We start from the raw sequence: 15,245 nt of genomic DNA, 5'->3' as shown, positions 1-15,245 counted from the left end.
TGAAAAACACTGGTGGATAAACGCTGGTGGAGAAGCATTCAATAAAGTTCTCTTCAGACACAGGCATTATGGTTTCTATTTTTTGTTTAAAAAGAAAAACCAACCAAAACCCAGGTAGGTGTAGGTGTGTGTGCACATGTGCATACACGGTTGGAAGAATCTCAAATTATAACCCACACTATTAAACAGTGCACATCTCTGGGAGGAGGGATTTAGAGTAACTAAGAAAGGAGAGATTATTCTATTTTTTTAAAATATTTTGTCTTCTATTTTATTTAAGATTTTTTTATGTCAACCATTTTTTTTTTAATGTGGACCATTTTTAAATTCTTTATTAAATTTGTTACAATATTGCTTCTGTTTTATCTTTTGGTTTTTTGGCCACAGGCATGTGGGATTTTAGCTCCCTGACCAGGGATCAAACCTATAGCCTCTGCATTGAAAGGTGAAGTCTTAACCACTGCGACCTGGATCCAATGCCAGGGAAGTCCCAAGAAGAGATTGTTTTTTTAAAGTATTTTATTCTGTTTGAGCTATAATAAGCATGACTCTCCCTCTTTTTGGTAGATAAATTATCTGAAGCATCAAGATGATTTATAACTAAACTCAGATTTTCTAAAACCCTTGATATTTTAAAACTGTGACATAATTAACATAAAATTCACCATTTTAAGGTGATTTTCATTTCAGTGATTTCATAGAGGCTGAATATAATGTTTACCATAAATCTAATCATTGAGTCTCTAATAATGCATGTGGGTATAATTAAATCCTATCTAGACATTTGCTTTTAATTTCAAGGCATTTTAATTTACAGACTATATCAAATCCCTCCTAAAGGGTCAGGAATTTAGGCAATCAGCTAGAAACCTGGGCAGTTCCCTTCTTCCAGTAACTGTTGTAACACAGGACATTATGAGTTTGTTGGGGCTGGAATAATAAAAACAAAACATGCCCTGTCCTTAAGGCTCTTTCAGTCTAAGTTTCTAACAGATGTCAAGTCACATCCGTCAAAAAAGAGCAAAAGATGATGCATCCCACGGCTTAGTTAGGAAGAGCTTTCCAGGTGAACCTGTCTTTTCAGGTGAGCTCACCCTCATTGTTTCACTGTCAATCGGTCACCAAGGGGCATGAAAAGGCCTGAGTGATACAGTGAAGGGTACAAGGGAGCAAGCCTGGGAGGGTCTCTGGTTAACCTGGCCCTTTGGCTGACTTCTTATCTGCTCTATTATTTTCCAAAGAATTTGATAACTTTCAATGAAATCTGGCATATGATAAAGAGTATTAAGATATACTTTGATTCATTCTGTAGCTCCACTACCCTGAAACAAAATGGTGACCACAAAAGATTACCCAAAAGGCATATCCTGGCATCAAGGCCAGACAGGGAGGAGGGTAGGAGACAAGCAACAGCCAGTCTTCAGATGGGGTGTCCAGCAGCTAGACTGGCCATTAGGCCAGGTGGCACTTCTGACCCAGCCCAGGCCAGCCTCTTTCCAACACTGTCTGTTGGGAGCATTGTCAACAGTCACTACTAAGTCCATCAGGGTCTCTGACACTGATGTCTACAGGCTACTGGTGAAGGTGTGGCCCCACTTGCCCACACCAAGATGTTTGCTGGACCAGGTTCAGAGTGAACATCACTGAGAGTGAGAAGCACAACCTTCACATCTCCCCATAGCAGGGCAGCCATGAACCAATTCTCCAGGACCTGGCCTGCCTTGTGGAAGAGGCCAGAGGAGTTCTGTTGCCTTTCTAGAAATTCATCTTTAAGGGAAGATCCTTGAAGGCTGTGGAGCTGCCATGGTCAGGAACTGGAATGCAGAATGGTTGCTGGGTCACAATAACTGGGACAAAGAACAGTCTCAGGGGAAGAGACTGTTTTAAGAGAGAGAAGTGACTATGAGAAGGCTGTGTGGAAGAGAGCTGACCAACTGGAGAGGTGAAGGGTGAATGAAAAGCTCATGGCTCAGGAATTCCCTGGCGGTTAAGACTTCATCTGCCAATGCAGGGGGTGCAGGTTCGATTCCTAGTTGGAGAACTAAGATCCCACATGTCTCACAGCCAAAAAACCAAAAAATGAAACAGAAACAATACTGTAACAAATTCAATAAAGCCTTTAAAAATGGTCCACTTAAAAAAAAAAAGAAAAGCTCATGGTTCAGCAGGATTTTTTGTAATCTGAAACTCTGCAAACTAGATAGGAGAGGCAGGCAACAGCTGAACAACTGGAGGAGGCATTTGTAAACTGATTATGCCAAAGAATTTCAAAGACAGAAGTCCAAAAAGGAACGGATTGGTGGGAAAGGTTCAGGGGTTCCTAGTGACGGGGAACAACATCGCAGAGCATAGTACCCCCAGGAGACAGAAGGCTGCAGTCTGGGAGCATGATCCTGGCAGTGGGTAAAAGTGGAGAGACGCCGGGCTGCCCTGAGAAACAAGTAGACATCCACTATTATCATTTCCAGACCTTTTTCTTACCTATTTATATATATAAACATGCTTCTTCCACAAATGGAATTCTACTATATGTACTGGGCTGTGTGGCTCAGTTGGTAAAGAATCTGCCTGCAAGGCAGGAAATCCCTGGTTTGGGAAGACCCCTTGGAGAAGGAAATGGCATCCCACTCCAGTATTCTTGCCTGGAAAACCGATGGACAGAGGAGCCTGGCAGCTCCAGTTCATGGGGTCGCAAAGAGTTGGACATGACCTAGCGACTAAATCACCACCACTGGGCTATAGCTTATGTTTTGCACCTATATATGTGAGAGGTTTTCTTCCTATAACAGCATATCTACATCTATTCCTCACTCAACCACTCTGAAACTGTTCTATCTATTCCACAGCGTGAATATACCATATTTTACTTAAGGTCAGTGATGGACATTATAGATATCTCCAATGTTTTCTGCTTTTAAGGTTGCAGTTCACCTTTTTGGGGGTTACATCTTCCTCTAAACACATCTTCATTATAACAAAACTCAAGAGTTGATAAAGTAATAAGGTATTTGTGACTGAGTAAGTGAGGACTCTGTGACTCACAGAATTACTAGGCTTAAAATGGGGCTGATCCCTTGATAAAATGATGACAAGACATTCTAAAAACATGAAGTACTGTATAATAGACAAATGATAAAGCCATATAGAATGTTCTGTATGACTATTTGCATGAATTCAACGGAATCCTTGGGATGGGGGATTAAGCACTTGAGCTGATAGATGGAAACACCAAACTGTAAAAGACTTCAAAAGCGAGCTCACCCACCCAGGCCACCAATGCCCCAGTCTGGTATCCCTTAGGACAGTCTTACCAGCGTTCCATCCGTCAGGGTGCAACCGGAAAAGCGTTTTGCAAGAAACCCCTCAAAGTTAGTTGTTCTCTGAATAGCAAAGAGAAGCAATTTCACTTCAATTTCCTTAGCTCTTGTACGCATGATCTTGGCAAGTTCTATCCTTAAAATTAAAGAAAGAAGAATGTTGTCGAACAAACTGATCATTTAAGACAGGACAAAGTAAGTGGCTTTAGCTTATACTTAAAAAAAAACAAAGTATGTAGTCATTTCAAAACCTGAAGTCTATCACCAACTAAGTTTAATGCTCAGGGAATAGAAACACATATTCTAAATGAGAATTTTAGGGACTTTCCCGGCAGTCCAGCAGTGAAGACTCTGCAATCTTGCTGCCGAGGGCCTGGGTTCAATCCCTGGTGGGGGAACTAAGATCTCATAAGCCATGCAGCCTAAATAAATAAATAATAAGAATTTTAAGGTGAAATTATCCACCAGTCCAAAAAAAAAAAATAAAATCAAAGATAATGGATATCAATTTGCTTACATGGCTACTACAATTTTTATTATTTTTAAAATTTCCATTCACTTCTTAATAGTATATATGAAGCATTTACTCAGTATTTTATAAAAATGCATATATTCTATATAATTTTACAAGTCATTAATTACTGAATCATAAAGCCCTCCCTCTTCCAGATAGCTCAATAACCATCTTTTCAACCAGAAAGCAGGACCCCTGGGTAAAGATGAGAGAGATGGGAGTCGATCCCCTTGTAAAAAGTGACAGGTACCCATCTGGGTGTTTCCTGCCTGTGACGTTTACAGGCCACTCAAGTGTCCTACCTCAGAATGCTACGTTGTAAGGGAGCAGTCGCATGAGAGTTCTCAGTAAGTACTGAGCTACAGATCATCTTCCCACACAAATAAACAACAAAAACCAAACAAAGAGCCTCTTAATTTGAGAATTATGTACCTACAGGCTTTTAGCCAAAATTCAAACAATGAAAGCTTGGCAGCAACACTGCCATTAGCTGACACAATAGCATGTGTGTTGGCTTTTGTGTACACTCACTCTCCTGTGGACTTTGTCTTTCACAGAAAATGCATTTTTCAAGACACTGAACTAGGGACCAAAGTGAATTAGTTATCGATCTTTCAAGCAATGCACTCTTTCTTTGCTAATCAGGACTTAGAAAGTGACAACCACAATCAACCTTGAATCAATAAGGTCATCTAAATCCAGCAGCAAGTGTGTTTCTGAAAACCACCATCACACAGAATGTAAAGTGCCAAGGGTGACCCTAATGTAAACTAGGGACTCTGGGTAGCAATGAGGTGTCAAGGTAAGTTCAGCAACTGTAACCTGTATACACTCTGGTTTGGGGATGTTGATGATGGCGGAGGCCTCTGTGGATGCAGGGGAGGGCAGAGGGCATATGGGAATCTTCTTGTCGATCTTGCTGTGAACATAAATCTGCTTTAAAAAATAAAGCCTACATGTGCATTCTAGAGCCCGGGCTCTGCAACAAGAGGAGTCAATGCAATGAGAAACCAGTGTGCCACAGGTAGAGAGTAGCCCTGCTCACCCCAAATAGAGAAAGCCCACGCACGGCAACGAAGACTCAGCACAGTCATAAATAAATAACTTAAAAAATAAAGCCTAGTTAAAAACAAACAAACAAAATCAACAGCCAATATCTCTTAATGAATCCCTGCCCCCTATGATGTGCTCTTAAAGCATACAGCTTGACTGTACTCCACAATTTTAAGAGAGATGATTACCATGAATTACTCTAAGGTGGCTGAGTTATGCATACATATGGGACTTCTTAAAACATTAACTGGGGTTAATGTAACTGTGCACTGGTCAGAGGGCCTCTGTAAATTCCAGGTTTAGCTCTGTCGTAGACACACTGATCTATACTTCTTGGGCTTTAATTCTTTGATCTGAAGGGACTATCTGGCCCTGGGCTATGGCTCATGGAACCGAAGACAGGAGGAATGGGAGAAGGTCTCTAAAAGGCTCAGAACACTCAGATGCCAAAGTGATTAACGATCCAAAGACTATAAACACTGGGTTAGGGGTGGGAAATCTGCTCAACAACTATTTTCTGAGTGTGTACTATGTCACTGGAGTAGACACAGCCCTGTCCCTCTGGAACCATCTACCTAGCATGTCAGAAAAGCCAAACGATGATGGATGTACATTCGCTGCACACTGATATGTGTAACACAGACACACGGGAAAACGTGGGGCAATGAATCACTACAGGGAAATCGGGCTGACGTGCTTTCAGATGGCTAAGAAGGCAGGCCGTTCAAGGTAGGGCAGGGCTATAGGGAAGTCCTAGAACAAAGATAAGAGCAGACTGTGCTGCTGTGTGGTGTGTATATCACTCTTTAGGCAGAACAGACATACAAACAAGTGCTCTGGCTACAGCCTGCTGGCCCAGGGCACTCATGTACCCTTTTCCATTTTTCCCTATCAAGTGTTTACCCCCTCTTCACATAACGCTCTCTCCTCTAGGGCTGGAACTCTGAAGATGGAGAAGGTGGAATACAGCTACAGCTGGAGTCGGGGACTCAGTTTTAGATATATACCAACGAAATCTAACTTTCAACAGGAATGGAGTCTTCTGAAGAGACTCCAGCACAGCTGAAGACATTCTCCTGAAAATCATGATTCTCAAACCAATTTTTAAAAACAGGTGGAAGTGGTTCCAAAGCCATAGGAACTCATAGAGACTGGGGGGCTGGGCTTTAATCAACTGATATCAATCAATACCCAAACCAGGAGAGAGTTGGCAACTACCTTGTGATGTGACAAAATTCTACAGCAATTCTCTCCGCCATGTACCACTCACGTGGGAACATTCGGCCATATTTCTCCTCGTAGTCCACGAGCTGGCGTTTGATCCAGGCATAGCGACGGTCGATTTTGTCCAGCCAGGCAACCTGGGGGAAGCAGGGAATAAAATCTACCCCAGCACTGAGAAGTAGTATTGACAGTTGAAGGAAATAAGCAAAAACACAGAAGTAAGAAAAACACAACCAATCTATTTCTCATGATTTTAAAGAGTCTAGGTTACTTTTTTTACTTGATACAGAGGTTCTTAACCCGGGGTCTATGATTGGGCTTCAGGGGTCTATAAATTTCCTGAAACTGTATGCAAGGTTTTTTGCATAGGTGCATTTTTGCAGAGAAGATCTCTAGCTCTTGATCCATTTCTCCAAAGGATCAGGGACCCCAAAATGGTTAAGAATCACTGGACAGTACAGACAGCCCCTAGGAATCAGGGTTTAACAACCAACATTTTAAGACAGTAATACTAATAAAATATAAATCATAGACTTGAGAGCAATCAATTTTTAGTACAAATCAAATGTGACATCTGAGCTCATTTGGTCAATACTTACATCTTGATTTTCTTGAAAAAGTACTAGGTACTCTGACAGATGCTGTTTAATAAACTTTTTGATGATTTCCTGTTTGATTCTGGGGTCCAAGATATTAGCAACCTGACATGCATCTCGTAGAACGTTGCTGGGTCCTCCTGGCCTCTGGTAAAACACACAGCACACACACCAGTTCAAAAGCCAGAAACGACCTTTAAATCTTATGGCCTCTGACAGCTGCTGCTTCTTGTTCTACTCATGATGTTGTTATTACTTCCACTCCCTTGACACTCATTCTTCTGCTGTGGATGGATATTTGAGTTACTTGTTCCTCAATGAAAGAACCATTAAGTTAGTCTGCAGTAGCCAATATAAAAGCTATTCCGTGAATCAACAATAAGACATCCTGGAAACAGGGCCAGCAATGATGGTAGGAACTTTTGCTTTCTGAACTGAAGTCACCTTCCTGAAGGGCCCTAAAAGTCAGAATGACACCAGTCTGATGCCACACGTGCCACTTTCCTCTGATTCTAACCTTGGATTCCTGTTCTCAAAGTGTTGTATTTATGCCAAACAGCATGCTGGCATTTAAAACCTAAATCCAGGTTCCATCCACCATCCTTGCCCCACTGATGGTCAACCACGCAGACAGGCAGCCAAATTATATTATGATATTGGCGCCCTGACCTGAAAAAAAATAGCAGAAGACTATCAAAGGGCTGTATTGATACATCAGGATGGGAAGGCCTTTTTTATCACTGAAGGCAACTCAGTCTCCTCGAACTTCAGTAACTCACTGAATGAACATGGCTGGCTGAGTGGACTACAGAACGCTTGGCATCGGCTCGTGGCTTGGCTAAATAGCCGCATAACTTTGGCATAGTTATTGACACTCATCTGAAAAATAATTGGGAAAAAAATAATGCATTTTAACTAGGTGATGATTAAGGGTCTTCCAAATCTTTATGATTTTTAAAAATCAATTCTAATTTATCCATCTCAACTGAAGTTCAAGAGTTTCTTAAGTGTCACTTAGGCTGCCCAAGAACGAACTAAACTGTTAAATGCTGACTATGCTCCATGCTGAGTGGCTATTCTGTCATCCCCTGAGAATTCTGACTGCTCATCTCTGGCTTCTGGACGAAAATGTTTGATCTGACAGAGAAGTCATGAAAGCCAAAATCTACGGGCCCATGGGTTCAGATTTTTTCATTTATAAAGCACTTCACGGTAACCTTGGATACCTTTTTTAAAAAACCTTGATTTACATTTGTGAAGCAGTATTAGAAACACAAAGCCTTTAAGAGAGGTCAATATCACTCAGAAGGAAAAAAGAAAACTCTAAGAGAAACATCAAGTCATCTAGCCAGAGAAAAGGGAAACAAGTTGTTAAAGAAAGCCATTTTCACCTCATTTTCCTCGTGGGGTCCGAGAAAAAGTTATAATGTAGGTCAACGTTATATTTTCCTAAATGATAAAGCTGGGCTTCATCTGCATCTTTCTAAAACTTCTTAAAACCAGGGTCAATAGCAGAGTAGAGTAAAGCAGACCCTAGTGCTTATAACTTGTGAATCTCTTACTATCCCTTTTTACAGGACTGTTTTCTGATACCCACTCCCCACAGTTACAGCAAATGGAAAAGAAAGATGAAGTCCACAAAGGAACATGCTTTATGAATAAAATATCTGATTTCTAGAAGACAGCTAGAATATATGCAGACATGAAAACCAGAGGCAGGTTTCCTATAGGAGGTAATCAACAAAGCTGGGGCAGTGACCCCCACCTACTTCCTAAGTCTCTTTTATGAGGCACAAAGAACAACGATTAAGATATTTCCAGTTATTGAATTATAGAGCGGATCCAGGAAACATTCCTTGGCTCGGCAAACAGACACATATCCCCCACCTCCATCCACCAAGCGCTGCCTGCCAGTGTGTGCTTCAGGTCATTTCTGAGCCGCAGAGTTCTTGCTCCTGAAATAGCTCAAATAATAGAGGAGAAAAAAGCTTCTGAGGGTTCTTCTCTCCCAAACACATGCAAAGCATTAAGATTATGTCTGCTACAATTTGAAGGATGGAGCTAAAAGCAGTTACCCTGGCACAATGATGGCCAAATGAGGCAAAGCTTGTTACATGAGAAGTGTAACCAATAGCTCACGAGTGAAATTACTGTGGGCTTTGCAGACACAACACAAACAGCCAGGCTACCAGTGAGAGCTGAAGGGATTCATCCCAACAACAGGACTCTGACCATTACAAGTGAGTCTCCTAACTGTCACTCCGAGAGTTACTTTAAGCCTAGGCACGTTCCTCTCCGTTGTCTCTTCACCAAATTGAAACCAAAAAGTTATATAACAATCCTAAAAAAAACCACTGTGGTTTGAAAAAAAAAATTAAACAAACAAACAAAGTAACCAAGAGAAAAAAGGTAATTCCCCAGGCAGACAACATATTGGGTTTGACACACTTTAAATGAAATCAAAACAAATCCTCACTGTGGATGCTGTGAGGACACAGATGAGGAGCCGACTGATGTTGCTTCGGGATATTTAAAATCAAGGATGGTCCATTACCCTGAATCTTTAGCACACAGACTTTATGGCTGCCAGCAACCGCATTTGAAATAGTAAGTGAATCGTAGTTACGGTGAGTGTGAATCAGGCCAGAATATGGTAAGAAAATCCAAAGATTGAAGGGAAAATGCAAAACAATACCTTGGTGCCCTGGGAAGGAAAAGCTTCTTCAAAATCGGCCAGGATTTGCTGTCCTAACTCAGTCTGGGCCGCCTTCACTCTGTAGGGAAAAGAGAACATATCATTGCCTGGCATAATTTTCAAATGTCCATAAATATCTGTGCATGGACCCATAGAGGTTATGACTGCTGAAGTCTTCAGGGATCATCCAGGAAGCAGGAGTGGTGGCTAGATACGATAGGTCACACACTAGTTAGCAGCAGGTTTATGACTACATCAGCTTCCCCCAATGGCTCAGTGGCAAAGAATTCGCCTGCAATGCCGGAGACACAGGAGTCACAGGTTCAATCCCTGGGTCAGGAAGTTCCCCTGGAGACGGGAATGGCAACCCACTCCAGTATTCTTGCCTGGAAAATTCCATGGACAGAGGAGACTGGGGGGTTACAGTCCACAGGGTCGCAGAGTTGGACACAACTGAGCATGCATGCACACACAGATTCTTTCTATATCCCAAAGCTCTCCTAGGCCACCGCTCAGCTAGTAGTATATGGTATGAGATAGTATACGTCAGTCTTTGCAAAATGTCACTGGGGTAGTTACACCGCAGGAAGATGCTATATACTAATGCCCAAGTCAAATATAAATCCACTTCGGGTTACTGGTGTAATTACTCTGCCGTTCCTTGGAGAACAGGATGGGAGGCGGGTTTTGAACTGCTTCAGGATTGCTGTTTTTTTCAACCTGGAAACCAACATCAAGATTCTAAGTTTTAACAAGTGAACCAAAATACTGTTTTCTAAAGTAAAAAGATCAAATGATAAAATGAACTGCTATTTGTGTGTGAAGGTCACTGAATGAAGACTTAAGTTCGCTCAGGAGATGGTGAGGATGAAGACTGAGTCACACCGGAAATGAGTTTGAAAGGGTAGGCTGGAACTGAACTGGGTGGTTTTCATGGAAATGAGGGCTCAAGAAATAGTGCTTGGCTGAGAGGAAAGAAGGGAAAGGAGAAGCAGCCAGGATGGGAGAGGAGCTCTGGGTCAGCTGCCTGCCACCAGCTCGCCCTCCCCCATCCCAGGGAGTTGAGTCCCTCCTATCCACCATCCTCACAGCTGGACTTGCCCTGAGCCTGAGGCAAATCTTTTATCTTCACTGAAAGCACCATAAAATAATGTTCTTCCTTTTTTGGTCTCCACCCTGTTACTCTGGAATTAACTTTATGAAGTTTCTAGAAATAGTGAACAGCTCAAAACCACAATTTCTTTGGCTACTAGGCTGTGCCTGGCAACCTACAGAGATTTTTTTTTTTTTTTTAAATGAGGGGATAGTCAGGACCCAAAATGGTCTGGTTTTTCTGTGGTATAGTTATAATTATGCCTTATTCCAAATACTTTCCAGGGTTTTTCCACTATCTTCAAAACTTAAAACTACTCTTATAGGTGGGTTTGCAGCCTCTTTTAGTTACTTTCTGAGGGGATGAGAAATGATAGAGATAAGGTTGTCACCCAAGTAGCCCACACGTTAGAATCTAATGACATTAAAATGTCATTCATCTACGCTTGCCCAGCGTACCACAGGAAACATTCCTTGAGTATGAGCTCTGACAAGAGAGAAGACGCTTTTGTAAAACCATTACCTCTGAGGTCTTATGACTCCACATAATGGGCCAGACAGACCGACTCCCCTGGTGCCAGGTCACAAGACAGAGCTTGCAGGCCCCTCTGCTCCTTCTCTCTCCTCTTGGCAGCCACGGAGAGCACAGGTTCCCCCCTAAGCCACACTCACTCCTGGAGGGGAAGTTCCATCCCGGTTGAAAAGTCACAGTCTTATTCTCAGGGCTCCTGAGTGTCTCGGTGATGTGATGGTCCCAGCTCTGCCTCTGTCACCCTTCCTACTCCACCATCCCCTAGCCCCACATTTTTAACCAGATTTGAAATTGGGGTGCCTAAGGCAATATGGATGGACTTAGAGATTATCATACTAAGTGAAGTAAGTCAGAAAGAGAAAGACAAATAGCATATGTTATTTCTTATATGTGGAATCCAAAATGTGACACAAATGAAATTATCTGCGGAACAGAAACAGACTCACAGAGAACAGACTTGTGGTTGCCAAAGCGGAAGGAGGAAGGGGAGGGATGGACTGAGAGTCTGGGAGCAATAGGTGCAAACTGTTATGCTTAGAATGGATAAACAGCAAGGTCCTACTGAATAGCACAGGGAACATCATCCAGTCTCCTGGGGTAAACCATAATGGAAAAGAACATAAAGAAGAATGTATATATGTGTATAACTGAGTCACTCTGCAGTACAGCAGAAGTTAACACAACAGTGTAAGTCAACTACACTATACTTCAATAAAATATTTAAAAAACAGAAATTGGGGTGCCTGCAAAGACAACCAGATCCTATAAGGGCAAAAGTATCAGCCTGTGATTTGCAGACCCCCTTGCGTTCTTCTATAGTCCATTTCCAAGGTTACTTCTTGAGACAGTCTAGACTTAGCTGTGCAACTAGTGAGCTAGGTATGCTCCTAATTAAGCCATTTCTCTCATGTGGGCCACAACTAAGAATGGTTGTGAAATAAGAGGGTGGGGGTGGAGGCCTGGACTAGATGCCTCTCAGTATTGTTGTTATCTGATTACTCCACATCACCCATCTTACAGCTCTAGCTGGCAACTGCATCCATCCTTACAGGTGACTGCAAGCCAGATGTTTAATGAACACTGGAGGAGAATAATCAGCTTTTGCACGTTTCCAAGTGTAGTTTCTGAAGTGTCTAACAGTGACTCAGATGAAAGAGAAATCATTCCCCTTAGTGACAGCAATGATGGTATCTAGAAACCCAAACCCTGATTCATGCACTTGCAGGCTAAGATGTAAACAGTGGTCTTTACAATAAGCTGCCTGAACAAGATCCTATAAATACATCAAACACACTGAAAAAAACCCACATCTTTGACCTCATTCCTTCAAACTCCTTCCTCTTCCAACCATAAAAAAAAAATAAGCTCTTACTGTGAAGAGATGGAGCAGTAGACTCTGTTAGCAGAGTACACACATAAGTTCAGCTACCAAGACTTCCTAGTCATCCTTATGAAAGTCAACCTACAACTAATAGAGAACAGCGGAAATGACAATTTCTCCCAGATCCAAATAAGCTTGACCTGGTTAGGTGGTAACAACTCAGTGCTGACCACTCTTAGCAAATGAGAGATCCCCTGTGCTATGCCGGAAACGATGGTCAACCAGCTGCCTCCTGGCATCCTCCACACTTGTGACCAAGGGTTGTTCAAAGGCGCCCTTCCCATGGGACTTCCCTGGTGGTTCAGTGGTTAAGGGGCGACTAAGCCGATGAGACTCAACTACTGAGCTATATGCACCACGAGTGGAGAGAAGAAAGCTCGAGCACCACAACTAAGACCTCATGCAGTCATAAATAAATAAATATTTTTTAAAAAAAAGCACCCTTGACTAAATGTGCTATCAGATTTCACCAGAGGGATGGCAGCAGAGGGACCACGAAGTATGAAAACCATTTAGACATTTATGGACAAAATAACCCTGATGCTTCCAATACCCGGTGCATGACTGTCCCAGAGAAAGTACCCTCAGTAATTTGCAATAAACTCACCTCCCAAAATAGAGTGTCTGTACCGGACAGAATGATTAGTCAGTCTGATTAGTCAGAAACTCCAGTTCCAAGGAGACAGAATCTCAACCCAGAATCTTAGAGTGACTCAGTGGGACGCTTTGATATCATCAAGTACAATCCTTACGCTTTCAAAACGCGTGCTTTTGAAACTTAATATCCTTTCAGAAAGAACCTGGTCAAAGTCATAGAGCCAGCTGGGCCTTTTCTTTCTTTCTTCCTTTTTCTTTCTTTATGTAAAAAGTTTTATTGAAGTATATATAGTTAGTTGACTAGCTAGGCCTTGTCATCCTCCACTTTAATTTCTTTGACCACTATGCCAAGTGATTCCCTCAATCTGCCAAGTACCTCTCATGCAGAAGAGGTTAGAAATAGCTCTGAAAAATATGTTTCAGTTAGAAGGTTTCATGGGTTTCAAGAGAACGCCTGAACCTTCCATTTTTCCTCAGGAAATACTGACTGATATTACTAGACACATTGGCTTTCTCAGATATTCTTAAGCCAGGAGGATTTGAAATGTAAAGATGACATTAAAGGAAAAAAAAAAAACTTTCCTTCAATGCTACATTAACGTTTAAGCATTTTCCAGAAGGGTAGTTGGAAGAAACAGCTGTATTCAAATTGACGTCCATGAACTTCATATTTCAAATGTGCAGGCAAAGATGTCAGAACACAGGCTTTCCTGTGACTTCCGCAGTCTACAGACAGCAAGCTCTGAAGTTAGAGGCACTGAAGCAGTGCACAGGGTGTAAGGCTCCCGCCTTCCCCCCTCTCCCCAAACAAACAAGCTATTTCTATCACTTCCAGATGGTTCTACCATCACTATGTAAACATAAGGGAGGAAAATTCACCAGAAATGATGCTAAAAATAAGAAGTCTGGACTTTCCTCAAACTTTTAGTACCTCCTGAAAAAGAACTGTAGTCCAGGCACTGGAAACAAGCGATTCCTTCCCTTCCGTTAATTTTAGTGTTACTTAATAGAACTTATTCTCTATTAATCAACACATTTTTTTTTTTTTTTGCAAATAGAAGTTGTGAAATGAAAAAAAAAGAAAAGTAAATCCTCCTGTGTTAACAGCAATCCTACATGATAATGAACAGCTGGAGCACCAAACTGATATACACTGATAGAAAGTTATCTTTTAAGGGGAGTGTCATTACAGCAGTGATCATAAAGTTTCTGCAATTTATAAAATAACTTCTTTGGGAAAAAAAAATTTAAAAGGCAAGAAATCCTCAAAGAGTGCATTCTCTTGTTTTTCCCTATATGCTTTCTTATAATATAAATAAAATTCAGTTCTACCACGTTCCTGCCATCAGCAGTGCTCATCCCATGCAACCATGCAACCTCCTCGACTACATGGTCGCTGTCATGGAATGATCTTTATCTTTTTCTAATCCAGAACACAGCCCCAACCTCCAGTCTCTTATAACTGTAACTGACAAGACCTTTACAAAATACAAATAAGACCATGTCTCTTCCTGCTTAAAATCTTTCATTGTCCACAAAACGAATGTAGAGCAGATTCTTTAGCAAGGCATCTATGATCTGACTCTGCCTACTGAGACAGACTTTCGCTCTCCACTATCTTCTTTCCCCCCTCTCTCTTCTTGTCTTGGTAGTAAGGTCCTACCTTTTGTTTTGGCCACACCCTATGCCATGTGGGATCTTAGTTCCTTAACCAGGGATCAAACCCACACTTCCTGCAATGAAAGCATGGTGTCTTAGCCACTGGACTGTCAGGGAAGTCCCCAGATCTTACCCATTCTTTTAAGGTCAGATTAAAATTTAATACTTCTTGACCCCTACCTTCAGCCCCTGAAGAATGAGTCTCTCAGTCCCTCTTCTGAGACCCTGCTGTCCCCAGACAGCATGGACTAGTTCTGTTATATCCATCTCTATCAGTGTTTCTCTCACAATAATGGCAAGCTCTTTGAAGGCAAAGAGTATGTGTTTTTCACCTCATGCCCTCAGGACCCCAGCACAGGGCCTGGGATCTAGAAAGTGTGTGGTCAGTATCTATTAGATAAACAAAGAGAAGAATAAGTGAATGGGAAAAGAGATCAACTCTGGATTATCAGGAGGGTGAGAGGCAGTGATGCTGTCTCCCCCACCCACCCCCGACCCCCACCACCCAACAGAGCAACTCTGCCTTCTCCATCTGAGCTTCCGTCTTTCCTGCAGCTCATAGGTCCCGTTTGTCTGCTCTCTTGG

The 15,245-nt window shown here is 42.0% G+C and overlaps 1 protein-coding gene across 1 annotated transcript in view; it reads right to left on the bottom strand.

The window, feature by feature from the left end:
- VPS53 (VPS53 subunit of GARP complex) overlaps positions 1-15,245 on the bottom strand; it is a 122,710-nt gene that overhangs the window by 68,802 nt on the left and 38,663 nt on the right. The window contains exons 8-11 of the mRNA XM_061143030.1: positions 9,400-9,478; positions 6,708-6,851; positions 6,103-6,245; positions 3,312-3,453 (exon numbers count right to left, since the gene is read on the bottom strand). Of these exons, the coding sequence (XP_060999013.1) occupies positions 3,312-3,453; positions 6,103-6,245; positions 6,708-6,851; positions 9,400-9,478 (508 nt within the window). The remainder of the gene's footprint in view (positions 1-3,311; positions 3,454-6,102; positions 6,246-6,707; positions 6,852-9,399; positions 9,479-15,245) is intronic.

The sequence above is a fragment of the Dama dama genome, chromosome 5 (genome assembly GCF_033118175.1).
Source record: "Dama dama isolate Ldn47 chromosome 5, ASM3311817v1, whole genome shotgun sequence".
In the NCBI taxonomy this organism is placed as follows: Eukaryota; Metazoa; Chordata; class Mammalia; order Artiodactyla; family Cervidae; genus Dama; species Dama dama.
Note: the sequence above shows the minus strand (reverse complement) of the source record. Positions and strands in the feature narration are given on the sequence as shown.